We start from the raw sequence: 16,370 nt of genomic DNA, 5'->3' as shown, positions 1-16,370 counted from the left end.
AGGCTCAGCAGGCGGATGGTCAGCAGTGCTGTTTTCCTTAGTCCAGGGCACTGAACAGGCTCCAGGGCAAGCTGCAAACCAAGCCCCACCCATTCCTCTTGGGTTCTTCTCCCCACCAGGACAAGCTGAGCAGCCAACAGTTTGGGACAGACCTGCCGCTGGTGGAAAGCCAAGTGGAGCAGCACAACATCTTCCACAACGAGGTCAAGGCCATCGGGCCCCACCTGACCAAGAACAGGGACAAGGTGGGACATATGGTGATGCATGGGGAAGCTGGGAGGGCCCCCCTATACCCTGATCCTGACCCTAACCACCCTTGGTTCTGCCCTCAGGAGCAGGACAGCGAGCTACAAGCCAAGTACCAGAAACTTCTGGTGAGACCCCCTGGGACCATGGGTTGGGAGCCCAGGGATCCTAGGGAGAACTTCCTCTCCTAAACTTGGTGAAGGCGTGCAGTAAACGTTACCCACACAGCAGGAGGAGATTACGCAGAAAAAGACCATGTTCAACCCCTTCCCGAGAGGTGACCGCCTATCTTGGCCTTATGAAGACCCTGAGAGACCCCAGAGGATAGCCTGACTGGAAATGTGCTGCTTATTTCTTTATAAAGATCTTGCTGTGAACCAAGTACATAGCTACATGCTTTCTAGACCCAGGCTTTTTATTTTCTTTTTTAGACCATTAGAGAATGCATCCTTTCTTTGTTTTTTTCCCCCAGTACTGGGAGGTTGAACCCAGAGCCTTTACACTAAGCTACATCCCCAATCTTTTACTTTATTTTATTTTTAAAATTTATTTTGAGACAGAGTCTTACTAAGTCATTAAATTGTCCAATCTGGGTTTGAATTCAAAATTCTGCTTCAGGCTCTCAGAGTGCTGGCATTACAGAATGCCCTCACTTAAATTTTTTTTCCTTCCTTAAATTTTGAGACAAGGTCTCACTAAATTGCCCAAGCTGGGTTTGAATTTAGAATCATCCTGCCTTAGCCTCCTGATTATAGGCATGCACCATCACACCCAACAGAGCAAACATGCTTTTTTAGCATTGCATAAGTGATATGGAAATGCTTCCTTGCCACAGTCCTTTCTTGCACCTCAGCCAGACAACACAGAGGCAGCTTCACCTAATAGGATCCTGGCTGGAGATTTAGCTCAGTGGCTTAAGCACCTGCCTGGTAAGCGCAAGGTTGTGAGTTCAATCCCTGGTACAAAAACAAAAAAATAGGAGCCTGACTGCCACCAGTTTGAGCTTGAACTGAGTAACTTTAGCAAGACCCTGTCTCAAAAATAAAAACTAGAAAAAGGGGTTGCAACTCAATGTGAAGACCCTGGGTTCAAATCCCAGTCCCCCCACCACACACACAAAGGTAAAAGTTACTATTGCAGTTGAGTACCACCTGTATGCTAGCCTCTGTGCCCCAAGTGTCAGCACTGCTGTTATCCTCATTTTACAGATGAGTAAATTGAGGTTTCAGGAAAATGTCGGTCCCATGAGCATTTTGCCAGTCTTGTTCACTGGTCTGTGCCCAGTGCCTGGGGCCATGCCCAGCATGCTGTACATGCTCAATAACCACTGGCTGAGTGAACAAGTGTCAGAGAGTCCAGCTCCCGGCCTTGGGCTTGCCCCAGGCGGCCAGATCCTAACCCTGCAGGAGTGGGAAGGAGGCCACTCCCAGCACTGTCTGTCCCGGCCCCTGCAGGCAGCATCCCAGGCCCGACAGCAGCACCTGAGTTCACTGCAGGACTACATGCAGCGTTGCACCAATGAGCTCTACTGGCTGGACCAGCAGGCCAAGGGCCGCATGCAATATGACTGGAGCGACTGCAACCTTGACTACCCCAGCCGTCGGCGCCAGTACGAGGTGGGCGCAGGCCCAGGCAGGGCCAGGAGGGGTGCGGGACCGCCAGGAGGTGCTGAGTCCCTGTCCCACTGCAGAATTTCATCCATCGGAACCTGGAAGCCAAAGAAGAGAGGATCAACAAGCTGCACCATGAGGGCGACCAGCTGCTGGTGGCTGAGCACCCTGGGAGGAACTCCATTGAAGTGAGTACACAGTAGGAAGAGGGCTCTTTGGGGTGGGGGACCCCTCTGGGGTGGCCCCTGCCCGTAGGCTGCCTAGAGGTGGGGGCCCAGGATTGCGTCTGTGTACATCTCCATGTTGCTGTCTTCATCTTACACTGACTGCCTCCACTTGTCAGCTTCATCCTTCACCGTGAGCTCCTGTAACCTGGGTGGCTTTACACCTCAGACATGTGTGCACCCATTCTTGTGGCCAGAAGTATGAAATCCACATGTGGGCAGGCTGCCTGCTCCAGGGAGGACTTATTCCCCTGCTTCTTCCCACATCTGGGGTGCTGACCATCTCTAGTGCCATGTCTGTGTTTGCTCCCCTCGTTATTTGTTTGTTTGTTTAATTTTTATTATTGGGGATTGAATGTGGGCTTTCACATTTAGCTACATCCCTAAAAATTTTTGAAACAGAGTATTGTTAAGTTGCCCAAGGCTAGGTTCAAACTTGAGATCCTCCTATTTCAATTTCCCAAAGTGCTGGGTTGTAGGCCATCAGTCGCTAGATTTAGGGCTACCCTAATTCCAGGATGATTTCATTTTGAGATTCTCACTTAATTCATCTGCAGCGATCCTGTTTCCACATAAGGCCACATGGAGTTCTAGGTGGACATGAACTTGGGGAGGACAATACTCAACGCCCTCTAGTACCTTTGGGAGAATTTTTTAAAGGTTCTCCTCAGCCCACCCAACCCCTGCTCACCTCTTGTCCACTGCACAAGCCAAGCATCTGTACATGGCAGCCCCTATTTGCTTCCTCTCTTTCTCCTATCCCTGAGCAGGGGCTGGCTACCTGGGTGGGAACTGCCTTCAGACAGATATCAGATGCCTCCCTCCCTTCTGGCTCCCTGGCCCAGAATGCTACCAGTTCCTCCTTTGGTGTATGGTGACTGGCTCCTCCTCTTCCTGGCAGGCACACATGGAGGCTGTGCATGCAGACTGGAAGGAGTACCTGAACCTGCTCATTTGTGAGGAGAGCCACCTGAAGTTCATGGAGGACTACCACCAGGTACCACCTGTTCCTGCACTCAGTACCTGTGTGACTCGCACATGTCCTTGACATTGCATGCCTGCACCCCAAATTCCTGATGTCATACTCTGCCTTCCAGGCTTCCTGAGCACTTCTCTGGGGACCAAAGAGGGGGAGTTTCATTCAGGTCAGCATGAGGCCCAGGAATAAGTATGACAGGGCTACCTCTTTTTTCCTAGTTCCACAAAGATGTAAAGGATGCCCAGGAGCTGCTGTGTAAAGTAGACTCAGACCTAAACCAAAAATACAGCCCTGACTTCAAAGACCGGTACCAGATTGAGCTGCTCTTGCGGGAGCTGGATGTAAGTGTGCAAGGGAGATCACCCCATACCCCACCCACCCTTGACCCAAGCAGCCTCAGGGTGCCCACCCACCCCAGGCAGGGCTGCTGGTCTCACCCAGGCCTTGCTGCCCACAGGACCAGGAGAAGGCACTGGACAAGTATGAGGATGTGGTGCGGGGGCTGCAGAAACGCGGGCAGCAGGTGGTGCCACTCAAGTACCGCCGGGAGACGCCCCTCAAGCCCATTCCTGTAGAGGCCCTCTGTGACTTTGAGAGTGACCAGGTGAGCTGCTGCCTGAGCTGTAGGTCACTGATGTCGTACAGGTCTCATGACTGGATCCAGAGCCTGCGTAGATGGCCAGTGTCATTTTGCTGGCCCTATTTGTCATGATAGTAGCTACACACTCACCATATCCTGCCTGAGCTGCTTGATCTTTCATTCAACCTTCTTAGCCACCAAAGTCCCAGCGAAGTGTCTCACTGACCTATTTGAATCATGGGTCCCCTAGTCACTGGGCGGGAGGGCAGCCTCTCATTGGCCAGACCTGAGTCACATGTCTACCTGGAAAGGATGAGGCCGCATGCCTTGGGAATGGGTAGAGGTGACTTCCCAGTGGGAAATCAAGGTGAGTTTGGGACTGCATACCAGCATGTGACCTCTTAGTGCTGGACCCTCTCAACTGTCTCTAGCCAGGCATCATGGGGAGAGTCTGAGACATGGGCTATGGCTCCCCAATCCATGACTGAGGGGATTGGTGAGTGCCTGAGCTCTATGGCATGCACCAAGGGTCCCTCATCTCCTACATGGTCTGCTCCTATCAGGGCCCCATCTCTCGAGGCTACAGCTACACCCTTCAGAAGAACAACGGGGAGACCTGGGAGCTTACAGACAGTGCTGGGAACAAACTGACTGCCCCAGCCATTTGCTTCATGATCCCCCCCACTGACCCTGAGGCCCTGGCTCTGGTGGACAGGTATGAGAGCACAGGAGGAGTTAGCATGGACTGGCCCTGCTTCCACTGCTTCTCAGTTCCCCTTCACAGCCTTGGGCTTCCTGTGTGCTGCAACTCCTTAGGAACTCAAGCGGGAGGGGGCAGAACTATTGGCTCTGTTGACTTCTGAATTGGATGTTCACCTACTGGCCTGGACAGCACCTTCTCAGTGCCTCCAGGCCTGCGCACACGCCTTTCCTTCTGGTGACATCCTCTGTACTGCCCGTCAGACTTGATGCCAGTTCTCTCCCTTCCTCTTTGTTCTCCTGCATGTTTGTCCACTGCATGTACCACAGTTTACTAAAATGATTTGTGCGTGCACCAGGCTTGTTGGACCTCAGTACCCTGGTCAGTACTTGCAGGAACCTAGCTCAGTACCTGCTGTAAAGTAGGCACCTGAGAACTATGGAAAGAATGAGTAAATGACTCAGGAATGACTGTACTGAGCACCTGCCTCAGAGGCCACATCGTGATAGAGAAGACCAGTAGCAAGCGGATCATTTAGATACTACGCTCTCAGGAAAAAGAGAAAGGTGGAAAGGAAGAAGGGATCAGGGAGGACTTCTGAACTCCGGAGCAGGCAGACCCGTGTCACAGTAGGCCCTTACCCATAGTTGGCATTGTTTTTAACTTTCCAAAACACTCTGATGAACACTTTGGCTCCTCTGGGTTCTTTGCCCAGACAGAGCCCAGGCTTCTGCTTCTGAGGGTGATAGGCTCCTGGGTCCCCACTGTGTTCCTGCCTTCACAGCCTGGGCAGCCAGTACCGGAGTGTGCGCCAGAAGGCGGCCGGGAGCAAGCGCATTCTCCAGCAGCGGCACGAGGTGCTGAAGGCAGAGAACCCTGGAGGTGGGTGTCAGGCCACGTGTCAGGAGGTGGGGCAGGGAGGACAGGCCAGATCGTGTCTGTGCTGGATGTATGGTGGGGGTCTGGCAGTGGAAGGGAAGGAGGGATCAGGCCGTCTTCTGTCACCCCTAACTCTATGCTTCTCTACAACAGATGCCTCTGACCTGCAGGGGCGGCAGCTGTTGGCTGGCTTAGACAAGGTGGCCAGAGATCTAGATCAACAGGAGAAGGCCATCACAGGGATCCTTCGGCCACCACTGGAGCAGGGCCGGGCTGTGCAGGACAGCGCTGAGCGATCCAAGGACCTGAAGGTGCTGCTGGGCTGGGGAACAGGCTGGGCCCCTTTGCTCTGGGTCCTCTCCTGAAGGCCTCATCACTGTGGGAAGTTGGAACATTTGTGAGAGGTGCTTGCCATGGATAATGTGTCATAATAACCAGCCCCTGAGTCAGGGAGGTAGCACGGGCCATTCCTGACACTCCCTGGGAGCTAAACCAAGGACCAGGCTCCAAAGCGGTGCTTAGTCCTGGTGCTCCAACAAACCCTCAGAAAGCAAGCTGGGTACTGGCTCTGTGTAGCTTGTCAGTGGCCTGGGGCTATAGCCATAACAGTGACGGCAACAACCAGGACCTGCACAAGCCTGTGCTGAGCAAGGCTGGCTGGCACACGGACCCTGGAATGTCAGAGCTGGGTCTCTAGCTACTTGTCCTGAGACATGCAGGTGGCACCAGGTGAAGGCAACACTCTAACCTGGCTGCCTTTTGCCTTTTGTGTGAGTTTCCTGAGTCCTCCTGGCAGATCTCTGGGAGGGATCATCACTGTGGCTTCACAGAGGGGCACTCAGAGTGTTTAGAGAAGTGCTTGGCAAGTTGGGGTCTAGGAGACATCTGGTGCAGGGATGAATCATGAACCATGGAGAGGGGACTTGGTACCACCATATCCATTTCTAGGCCCTTTGGGATTGTGGTGGCCCCCACTGTGAAAAGGACAACAACAGTACCAACATTGGTATTACAAGTCTGTGGGATCATCCTTGTGAAGATTTAGTGCAGAGATTGCTCAGTGATTGCCTGTCCATTGTCTGCATCACTGTCCTTACTCACGGTCCACCCACAACACAGCTCTGAGGGCTACTCCTTAAAAATGCAAACCACTGGTGTGGTGGCACACACTGAAATCCCAGAGTTCCCTGAGAGGCTGAGGCAGGAGGATCGCAAGTTCAAGACCAACCTGGGGAATTTAGTGGCTTAGAGAGACCCTATATGAATAAAACTTAAAAAGGTCTAGGAATATTGCTCAGTATAAAAACAAAGAGTTTAACTCTATAAGACACAAAACCCAAAGCAGACTGGTAGGCCAGTATCCAGATCCCATAAGATTCTCCAGAGTGGGCCAGGCTACTTGCACTGTCCCTAACGAGTAGAACTCTTCATTCCCACTCTGGGTACACCGTTGGGGGAAAGGGGCTGTAGGTGGTGGCTAACTTCAGGGATCTGGTCCCCACAGAACATCACCAACGAGCTGCTACGGATAGAGCCTGAGAAGGTGCGAAGCACAGCTGAATGTGAGGCCTTTGTCCAGGCCCTCCCGGGCAGTGGCACTGCACCCTTGCTGAGGACCCGGGTGGATGACACCAACCGGAAATATGAGCACCTGGCACAGCTGCTGGATTCAGCCCAGGAGAAGTGGGTGGCAGGCAGACCAGAGGAAGGTAGGGGTGGGGTCAAGGAGCCACCCCCACTCATGATCTGTGTCCTCAGGATCGATGTGGCTAACCGCCTGGAGAAGAGTCTGCAGCAGGGCCGGGAGCTGCTGGCCTCCCATGAGAACCGGCTGACCCAGGATGACACAGTACCTGACAACAGCTCTCTCCTGGATGGCAAGAGGCAGGAACTGGAGGTGAATATGAGACTTAAGTCATGGAACTGTTCTCTGAGCTGGGTCAGGCAACTTGTACCCCCCCCCACACACACACACACACATACCTTGAGGCATATGAGGGCACCCAGGAAGCCTCTAGGAGCCAGTCCCTGTAGGTTCAGAGGCCTTCATTTGCCAGGGTAGAGTCTTATGTGGAGACCCATGGTTCTGATGCCAGCTGCTCATGATTTGTGACCTGTGAAATTGCAGATGCTGCTTTTTTACTCAAGGATATGCATAAAGCCAGGATCCCAGCATCTCTTGCACAGATCTAGCAGTCTATGCCTACAGTAGTCTTGCTGCATTTTCACCCTCACCTCTGGACCCACAGGCAACACATATGTGCTTGCCTGAGCACTAGAGATACTTGGAGTCTGTGGCCCACAGCAGCCTCTTATTTATAGTTCATCCTATGTCTGGCCTCAGGAGCAAGGAAATGGGTTTCACAAAGACCTCACAGCTGGAGGCCAGAAGGCCTGTCCACCGTTGGGCACATGCTGCCCACTCATAAGATTTTAGAAGTGAATTTTTTGGAGTTGTGTTTTTGTAACAGAAGGGCACTGCAGAATGACCAGGTCTGATAAGCACAGAGGCACAGTGCATTCATTGTGCTCCTGGCTTGATGCCTTCCAATACAGGTGACCCAGTGTTCTGGGCAGTGTTCTCTGGCTGCTGGGAGCTCTGACCACAGCAGTGTTGTTTCCTTCCACAGGCCATGGCTTCTGAGCTGCAGGCCCAGAAGTTCCTCCTGGGCGAGGTAGAACAAAACCTGCAGGCAGCCAAGCAGTGCTCGAATTCGCTGGCCAGCCGCTTCCAGGAGCACTGCCCTGACCTGGAGCGCCAGGAGGCTGAGGTGCACAAGCTTGGCCAGCGCTTTGACAACCTGTGCCAGCAGTTGGAGCACAGGTGAGGGGTGCTGGGGTGGTGGGCAGGGGCTGGTCAGCCAGTCCGCCCTGAAGCACCAGGTTGAGATCCTCAGTACCGCCAGACTGTCCTCTTTTTGAAAACAACGTGTATAGTCATGTGTGGGGCAACACCCATAACCCCAGAACTCTAGGAGACTGAGGCAGGAGTTCAAGCCCACTCTGGACAACTTAGACCATATCTTACGATTAAAAAATCAGGTGGAGGGCCGCAAAGACCATGGGTACAAAAACATAAACTAATTAAAATAAATGCACAAAAGAAACTTAGTAAGTTGTACAGTGACATTCTCCTGCATGTGACATCTACAAGTTGGGCAAGTAGGGAGGAATTTGTATGGTGACATCTGTGTGTGCTGCTCCTTGTCACTTCCTATCTTGTATTTTACCAGCCTCCTGAGACAGGGCTGCATCCTCCTCTTCCATTTTTTGTGAATTTGTGTAGAATTGATCTCTTCCTTAACTATGTGGTAGTATTCACCACTCAAGCTGTCTGGTCCTACAATTTTTTGTTGGAACTGTTTGCCTATAAATTCAGCCTCTTTAATAGACATCAGGCTGAGTCAACTGTTCTTGAATTAACATCTATAATCTGTGTCTTGGAAGGAATTTGTCCCTTTTGTGTGAGTTGAATTTAATGGCAAAGTTTGTCACAAAGTTTGTTTTCTGCTATCCTTTCAACTTTCGCAGTGTCTGAGGTGGTGCTCTACCCTCCCTCCTGATGTCATTCCTTCTTTTAGTCTATTCATATCTTTTTTAAAAATTGGTCAGTGGTTGATCAATGTATTGATCATTTCAAAGGGCTAGCTTGTTTTATGGAGTTTTGTTTGTTTGTGTTTATTTTTCAAAAAATAGGGTCTTGCTGTGTAGCTCAGGCTGTCCTTGAACTCACTATGTTGCCCAGGCTGACCTTGAACTAGTGGCTATCCTCCTGCCTCAGCCTCCCAAGCGCTGGGATTACAGGCATGCACCACCACACCTGACCTAGGACTAGCTTTTTGGTTGTAGTGATTTTTCTGTCTTATATTCCTAGTTCCTATTTCATTGACTTTTGCTGTTTAAATTAGGTTTAATTTGTACTTCCTTTTCTCTCTTACATGGATCATTGGTAGTGCTTTTGCCACATCTCACACATTTGACTTTATAATTGTCAGTGAGTTGGTAAGATCTTCTCAGCACCTGTGGTTTCTCTTCAGACTCAGGTTAATAAAGGTCTGTAAATGTGTAGTGGGCACCTTTGTCCCTCAGTACACAGACACTGTATCTTCCACCATAACATTTCATGGTTACTTCTTTCCTGATACATGTTTAGAGTTTGCCCAGTGATTTTGTTTTTCTCCCAATTTTCTTTAACAATTGAGGGCTCAGTGAGGCCTGTGTCCCTGGACAGAGACAGAGAGTGAAAATCAGCTGTGCAAATTGATTGACTTTACCCCTGCAGGGCCCAGAACCTGCAGAGTGCCAGGGATGCTTATGATGAGTACCGCCATGGCTACGACCATATGCTCCAGTTCTTGTCCAGCATCCCCAACTATGAGCCCCAGGAGACAGACAGCCTCAGCCAGATGGAGACAAAGCTGAAGAACCAGAAGGTAGGGCAGCTGCATCTGCTTCTGCACCCACAAGGTGGTCAGGGAGGTCGGAGGACAGCAAGCCCCTTTCCAGGGAGGGAGCAAGCTGTCCTTTCCAGTACTAGGTGCTCAGTATCTGGCTCAGCACAAGCATTGTGCTGCTCACCTGTGTCTCCTCATTGCCCAGTCCAGCGTCTGGCCCCACAGACACTCATGTGGCTTGGCCACAAGGTAAATGGATGCAGAAACACAAAACAGGGACAGTCCTATCCCCAAAGTTCAACTTCTGCTCTCCTGAGTGCCCAAGCAATGCTTTGGGATTAAGGATGAGGAAACTGGGAATCCAGCGGCAGACATTCAAATCCATATTACAGCTTCCCCAGCAGCATTCTCCCCGTGCCTTGGTTTCCTTACTTGTAAACTAGAGATCATGCTTCCCTCACAGGATAATCTGAAGATTAAATGAGATAATCTAAGGACAGTTATCAGAGCACTGTCTGACATTTCAAAGCACGCAACAAACACTTGCTTCCTGCCAAGTTAACTATCTTTTTTTGTCTTTTTCCTTTTTATCGGTACCGGGGATCAAACTCACGACTGCCTGCTTGCAAGGCAGGCACTTATGCCACTGAGCTAAAACCCCAGCCCCCCAAGTTAACTATCTTCTTGGCCCTTCTTCACAGGGCCTTAGAGTTGCCTTTTGCAGTGAATAAATGTCTACAAGAAAGCCATTCATTATGCTTTGTACTACAACAGGATAATTTCAGGTTCCAAAGATTCCTGCCTCTAGATGAAGGACTTTGGGATTGTTTTGTTTTGTTTTAGTTTTTAAGGTCTCTTGTTTTACAGAATCTGCTAGATGAGATAGCTAGCAGGGAACAGGAAGTCCAGAAGGTCTACGCCAGTTCCCAGCGGTATCAGCAAGCTGTAAAGGTGAGCCATGAAGTCTCTGTCCAGGGACATGCAGCAGGGATCTCTTTCCACCCAGGAATGCGGATGGAAAAGCACAGGCTCTGGCATGGTCAGTGTCATCCACAAGCACAGTCAGCAGCTGTGCAGACTGGTACAGCCCTTTGGGAAAACAATATGGTACTAGGCAACAAATACCCTAGAAAGTGTATATTCTTCGAAGCAGTACCTCTTCAGGAGGAGGGGTTTATCCTAAAGGAAAAAACACAAAAGAATAATGCAGGATAAACAATCCTGTAGCAGCACTGTTTAGAATATTAGAAATGACCTAAATGTCCAATAGCAGAGGGAAGTGAATTATCACATGTCTACTTGATAGATTATGAAATCAAGCTGGTAAACATGAAGGTGGGTGATGATGGTAACGTGAATAAAGGTTTATGGCTCAGTGTTCATCAAAGACACCGAAGCAAAATTTCAAGTCTTCTGGCTGTCCAAAGGCCTGGAAAGGACATTCAGCTTGCCTCTTTGAGGTTGGCAGGGAACAAGATATGTTGCCGAGTGATACAGCAACCACTGCTGATGCTGTAGTCATTCTCGATACCTCCTGGCAGTGCGGGTGTGAGGAAGACCCATGCAGATTCTAAAACCAGCTCCTGGCCAAGGGTTTCTTCTTGTCCACCCTTACCTGACCTCTGGACTATTTCTCTCTGCTAACCAGGACTATGAGTTAGAAGCAGAGAAACTCAGGTCCCTTCTTGACCTGGAGAATGGAAGAAATAGCCACATGAGCAAGAGAGCCAGACTGCAGTCTCCTGCTGCCAAAGTGAAGGAGGAGGTGAGCTGTGTGTACTGGGCTGTCCAGAGTGGATGTGAGGAGTGGGCTGCCTGGTTCTTCTATGCCTGGCCATCAGCTATGCACACATGACAGGGAAAACAGATGGGCAGAAGCCGTCCTAGATATGGACAGGTTTGGAGGAAGATAAGGAACTTGTTCTGTGCCTAGAAGGATAGCTGGGTGGGGGTTTCTTGTTAACACCATGGATGTGGGAGATCTTACCTTGCTTCCCTCAGTGAATGCAGGACAAGTACTATTAGCCTCTGACATACATGAGGGCAGTGAGGCTCAGAGAGGTTCAGAGGCTTCCTCCAAGCCATTGGGGTCAACACTAAAACCTGGACCTTCTTACTAAGTTCCTTTCTCTCTACAGTGTGACCAGAATGGCTACAGGTAGGAATAGGCCAGCAGCAGCTCCTTGGCTTTAGCTTGCTTGGCCAGTGTTTACTGACTGCTCTTCTAAAACCTCTCTATAGGAAGCTGCTCTTGCTGCCAAGTTCACAGAAGTCAATGCCATCAACAAACAGAGGCTGCAGAATCTGGAGTTTGCACTGAATCTTTTGAGACAGGTAAAGCATCTTAGCAAGAAATTCTCCTGGAAAGTTCTCCTCGGAGGGAAAAGAAGGACCTCATAGCTAGGCATGGTGGTGCACATCTGAATTGGAAGCACTTGGGAGGCTAAGGCAGGAGGATTGCCACAAGTTCAAGGCCAGCCTGGGCTACATAGTCAGTCAGCCAGAACTATGCAGCAAGACTGTTTCAAAAAAAAAGGATCCTCCTGCCTTAGAGACATGGCTGTCACTTCCAGGCAGTACCAGTTCAAGTACTGGCCCAAGCCACACTGGCAGAATAACTTATATACTCAATTCAATAAATGTTTGTTGAGGACCTAAAAAAGTTATTCTGAAAAGTCCACAGTCTGTGACTGCCATAGTAAGAAACCAGAGGCAGCTTACTGCTCACCAGCAGTGGACTGGTTAAATGGTGTCTACACAGTGGAGTACTGTGCTGCAGTGGAGTGATGAAGTTGCACTCAGTGCCTCAGGGAATTCCCTGCTTCCTGTGAGGGTGATAAGCAGCAAGTGCAGAAAAAGAGACTGCTGTGTGAGAATAAAAAGCAAACACATGGAGTCCACTAAATATACATAGGCTGATATGAGCACAGAAAGGTCTCCAATGCTGACAGACATTCCAAAGAGGCAGAACCAGACTAAGGTTTCACTTCAGACTCCTCTGCAGCTGTCAAGTATTTTGCCTCATTTAATTTCAAAAATTTAAACTGTTGTTTGGCCACTTTTAAAAGTAACCTTAGAACTCTAGTGGAATTCCTCAGGGATTACCAGACCACCAGTCTGACCTGTTCCCAGCTGAGCAGATCTGTTCTGTCTCTAACCATATGTTGTCTTCTTCCATCACAGCAGTCGGAAGTAGAAGTGACCCACGAAACCCTGCAGGGGAACACACTGGGCTCTGGTGGGAACGAGGTATGGAAGATTAGGAAGGAACTGGATGAGGAAAGTGAGCGGAGACAGCAGCTGGAGAATGAGGTCAAAAGCACTCAGGAGGAAATTTGGACCCTGCAGAATCAGGGGCCTCAGGAGTCACTGGTGATGAAGGAAGTACGGAAAAAGGTTCCAGACCCCGCTCTAGAGGAGAGCTTCCAACAGCTACAGCAGACCCTGGCAGAGGAGCAGCATAAGAACCAGCTGTTGCAGGAAGAGCTAGAGGTGCTGCAGTTAAAGCTGCGTGCCCTGGAGCAGGAGACCAGGGACGGTGGGCAGGAGTATGTGGTCAAGGAAGTCCTGCGCATCGCGCCTGACAGAACCCAGGCGGATGAGGTCCTGCAGCTGCGGGAGGAACTGGAGACACTGAGGCGGCAGAAGTGTGCCCGGGAGGCAGAGGTGCTCCTCCTGCAGCAACGCGTGGCAGCCCTGGCTGAAGAGAAGAGCCAGTTGCAGGAGACAGTCACTGAGAAGGAAGTGGTAAAGTTACAGAACGACCCCCAGCTGGAAGCAGAGTACCGGCAGCTGCAGGAGCAGCAGCAGCGGGAGAGCACACTCCGGGAGAAGGAAGAGGAGGAGATGAGCTTCCTGCAGGCCAAGCTCCGGAGGCTGGAGAAGGAGCGGGCTATGGCAGAGGGCAAGATCACTGTCAAGGAGGTGCTCAAGGTGGAGAAGGACACAGCCACTGAAAGAGAGGTTAGAGACCTTACTCACCGGTATGAGGACGAGGCTGCCAAGGCACGTGCCAACCAGCGGGAGAAGATGGAACTACTCCAAAAGATATGGGCCTTGGAGAACACCAAAGTGGTGGTACAGGAGAAAGTTCGGGAGATTGTGCGGCCAGATCCCAAGGCAGAAAGTGAAGTGGCCAACCTCCGCCTGGAGCTGGTAGAGCAGGAGCGGAAGTACAGGGGTGCCGAGGAGCAGCTCAAGAGCTACCAAAACGAGCTGGAGGCCCTCCGGAAGCGGAGTCCACAGGTGGAAGTCAAAGAGGTGACCAAAGAAGTCATTAAGTACACAACTGACCCTGAGATCGAGAAGGAGCTCCAGCGGCTCAGGGAGGAAATTGTGGACAAGACCAGGCTGATTGAAAGATGTGATCTAGAGATCTATCAACTGAAGCAAGAAATCCAGTCTCTGAAAGATGCCAAGCCACAGGTCCAGACCAGAGAGGTAGTTCAGGAGATCCTCCAGTTCCATGAAGACCCCCAAACCAAAGAGGAGGTGGAGTCTCTGCGGGCAAAGCTGTTGGACGAGCAGAAGAAGCAGGTGGACTTGGAGAGGGAGCGGGCATCTCAGGAAGAGAAGATCAATTGCAAGGAGAAGGAACTCTTGCAGGGGAAGGAGAGAGTAGTACACCAGGAGGTGGTGCAATATGAGGAAGAGCCTGGCTTACGGGCTGAGGTGACCTCCTTCACTGAAAGTATTGATGCAGAGCTGAGGCAGATCGACAAGCTTCGCGCAGAGCTTAGGCGGCTACAGCGGAGGCGCGGGGAGCTGGAGCGGCAACTGGAGGAGTTGGAGCGTGAGCGGCAGGCACGCAGGGCAGCTGAGCTGGAGGTACAGCGCCTGCAGCAGCAGTTGGCTGCCCTGGAGCAGGAAGAGGCTGAGGCTGGTGAGAAGGTGACCCGAAAGCAGAAGGTGGTGCTGCAGCAGGACCCACACCAGACCAGGGAGCACGCCTTGCTCCAAGCCCAACTGGAGGAGGAGCAGCATCGGCGGCAACTGCTTGAGGGTGAGCTGGAGCCCTTGCGCAGGAAGCTGGCCACCCTGGAGAAAGCAGAGGTCAAAGAGAAGGTGGTCTTCTCTGAGAGTGTACAGGTAGACAAGGGTGACACTGAGCAAGAGATCCAGAAGCTCAAGAAGAGCCTGGAGGAGGAGACCCGGAGCAAGAGGGAGCTGGATGCTGAGGTGACTAGGCTGGAAGCCAAGTTATCAGAACTGGAATTCTACAACTCCAAGTCCTCCAAAGAACTAGACTTCCTAAGGGAAGAAAACCATAAATTACAATTGGAGCGGCAAAACCTGCAGCTGGAGACCCGGAGGCTTCAGTCAGAAATCGAAATGGCAGCAACAGAAACACGAGACCTGCAGAACACAACCACCACGGACTCTGGGGCCAATCTCGACTCCCGACTGTGTTCTCTGGAGAGAGAACTGAATGCTCTCAAGAGGCTGTCCAGGGATAAAGACCTTGAGATTGACGAGCTGCAGAAGCGCCTGGGCTCTGTGGCCGTCAAGAGAGAGCAAAGGGAAAACCACCTGCGGCGCTCCATTGTGGTCATCGACCCTGACACAGGCCGTGAGCTGTCCCCAGAGGAGGCCCACCGGGCTAGGCTTATCGACTGGAACATGTTCGTGAAACTCAAGAGCCAAGAGTGCGACTGGGAGGAGATATCTGTGAAGGGTCCCAATGGGGAGTCCTCAGTGATACATGACAGGAAGTCTGGCAAGAAGTTCTCTATCGAGGAAGCCCTACAGAGTGGCCGGCTCACCCCTGCTCAGTATGACTGCTACATCAACAAAGATATGTCCATTCAGGAGCTCGCTGTTTTGGTGTCTGGGCAGAAGTAGGTCCAGCCCTTCCACTCATCCCTTTTTGGAAGTAGATGGCTGGCTTGCACCTACCCAGCAGCCTCTTGGGTATCTTTTTCTTTCTGGCCCTTGTGCAGGCTCTTAATCTGTGTTGAGCTGAGAGTATTATTTATGCCCTCTGTATCTGACTGCTCAGATTACAGCTCTCATGCAAGTGGGATAGGCACTCGTTGAAAACAGATTCTTCTCTTGGCCATCTTTCAGCCTAGGTGAGCAACCCTCTCGGTACCCAATGATTTGACAACCATTGATACCCTTTTCTCCCTTTTTCCTGTACACTCCCATCAAGACTTGTCTGATGCCTGGAAACAAATCAAAAAACTACTCAAGCACAAGAGGGCCATGGTATATATGTCCACTCAGGGCCTACCAGATGGTCAACTGTAGGGCAGGCCTCCTTTCCACTCACGTCGTTCATCAAGGTGTGGGCTACTGTGACATCAGGGGCTGTCAATCTGTGTTCACAACCTTCCTGCTTTTCTACCTGGTAACCAACTTCCCACTGGAAAGCCCTCTTCAGTAGTAACTGCCTGAAGCAGAACTGGACTGTTCACACTTGGGACAAAGGGCACATGGAACCCAGAACAATGCCTGGTTGGTGCTAACAATGGCTGTTACCCATTAGCCAGCCTGTCCCAGGAAGCTGTGCTTCCAGCAACTGTTTCCTGGTTCTGAGATTAATAGATCTTTGTGGTGGATGTCGCTATTAGCCTTAGTTTCAGTGCCTTACACATCTTATTTCATTGACATTTAGGTATACAAAACAGTTGATTATTCATCAAACATATTTCTGGTTCTCTGTATCCAATGTATTATGTAAGAAAGTAGGAAGTAATAGGGAATTTTATTTATAGCATGAAAATAAAAACTGGGTGGCTTGATTCTAATTTCATGGC

The 16,370-nt window shown here is 50.8% G+C and overlaps 1 protein-coding gene across 1 annotated transcript in view; it reads left to right on the top strand.

The window, feature by feature from the left end:
• The window catches only part of Ppl (periplakin), a 44,132-nt gene extending 27,771 nt beyond the window's left edge, over nucleotides 1-16,361 (top strand). The window contains exons 5-22 of the mRNA XM_013141932.3: nucleotides 120-245; nucleotides 333-374; nucleotides 1,701-1,862; nucleotides 1,937-2,044; nucleotides 2,982-3,077; nucleotides 3,278-3,400; nucleotides 3,517-3,663; nucleotides 4,203-4,354; nucleotides 5,124-5,221; nucleotides 5,372-5,529; nucleotides 6,723-6,901; nucleotides 6,977-7,115; nucleotides 7,849-8,042; nucleotides 9,501-9,651; nucleotides 10,480-10,563; nucleotides 11,261-11,377; nucleotides 11,854-11,946; nucleotides 12,796-16,361. Of these exons, the coding sequence (XP_012997386.1) occupies nucleotides 120-245; nucleotides 333-374; nucleotides 1,701-1,862; nucleotides 1,937-2,044; nucleotides 2,982-3,077; nucleotides 3,278-3,400; nucleotides 3,517-3,663; nucleotides 4,203-4,354; nucleotides 5,124-5,221; nucleotides 5,372-5,529; nucleotides 6,723-6,901; nucleotides 6,977-7,115; nucleotides 7,849-8,042; nucleotides 9,501-9,651; nucleotides 10,480-10,563; nucleotides 11,261-11,377; nucleotides 11,854-11,946; nucleotides 12,796-15,453 (4,827 nt within the window). The 3' untranslated portion in view covers nucleotides 15,454-16,361. The remainder of the gene's footprint in view (nucleotides 1-119; nucleotides 246-332; nucleotides 375-1,700; nucleotides 1,863-1,936; nucleotides 2,045-2,981; nucleotides 3,078-3,277; nucleotides 3,401-3,516; nucleotides 3,664-4,202; nucleotides 4,355-5,123; nucleotides 5,222-5,371; nucleotides 5,530-6,722; nucleotides 6,902-6,976; nucleotides 7,116-7,848; nucleotides 8,043-9,500; nucleotides 9,652-10,479; nucleotides 10,564-11,260; nucleotides 11,378-11,853; nucleotides 11,947-12,795) is intronic.
• The last annotated feature ends 9 nt before the right edge of the window (nucleotides 16,362-16,370 follow it).

The sequence above is a fragment of the Cavia porcellus genome, unplaced genomic scaffold, assembly GCF_034190915.1.
Source record: "Cavia porcellus strain 051 isolate PalLab524CR breed Dunkin Hartley unplaced genomic scaffold, mCavPor4.1 scaffold_16, whole genome shotgun sequence".
In the NCBI taxonomy this organism is placed as follows: Eukaryota; Metazoa; Chordata; class Mammalia; order Rodentia; family Caviidae; genus Cavia; species Cavia porcellus.
Note: the sequence above shows the minus strand (reverse complement) of the source record. Positions and strands in the feature narration are given on the sequence as shown.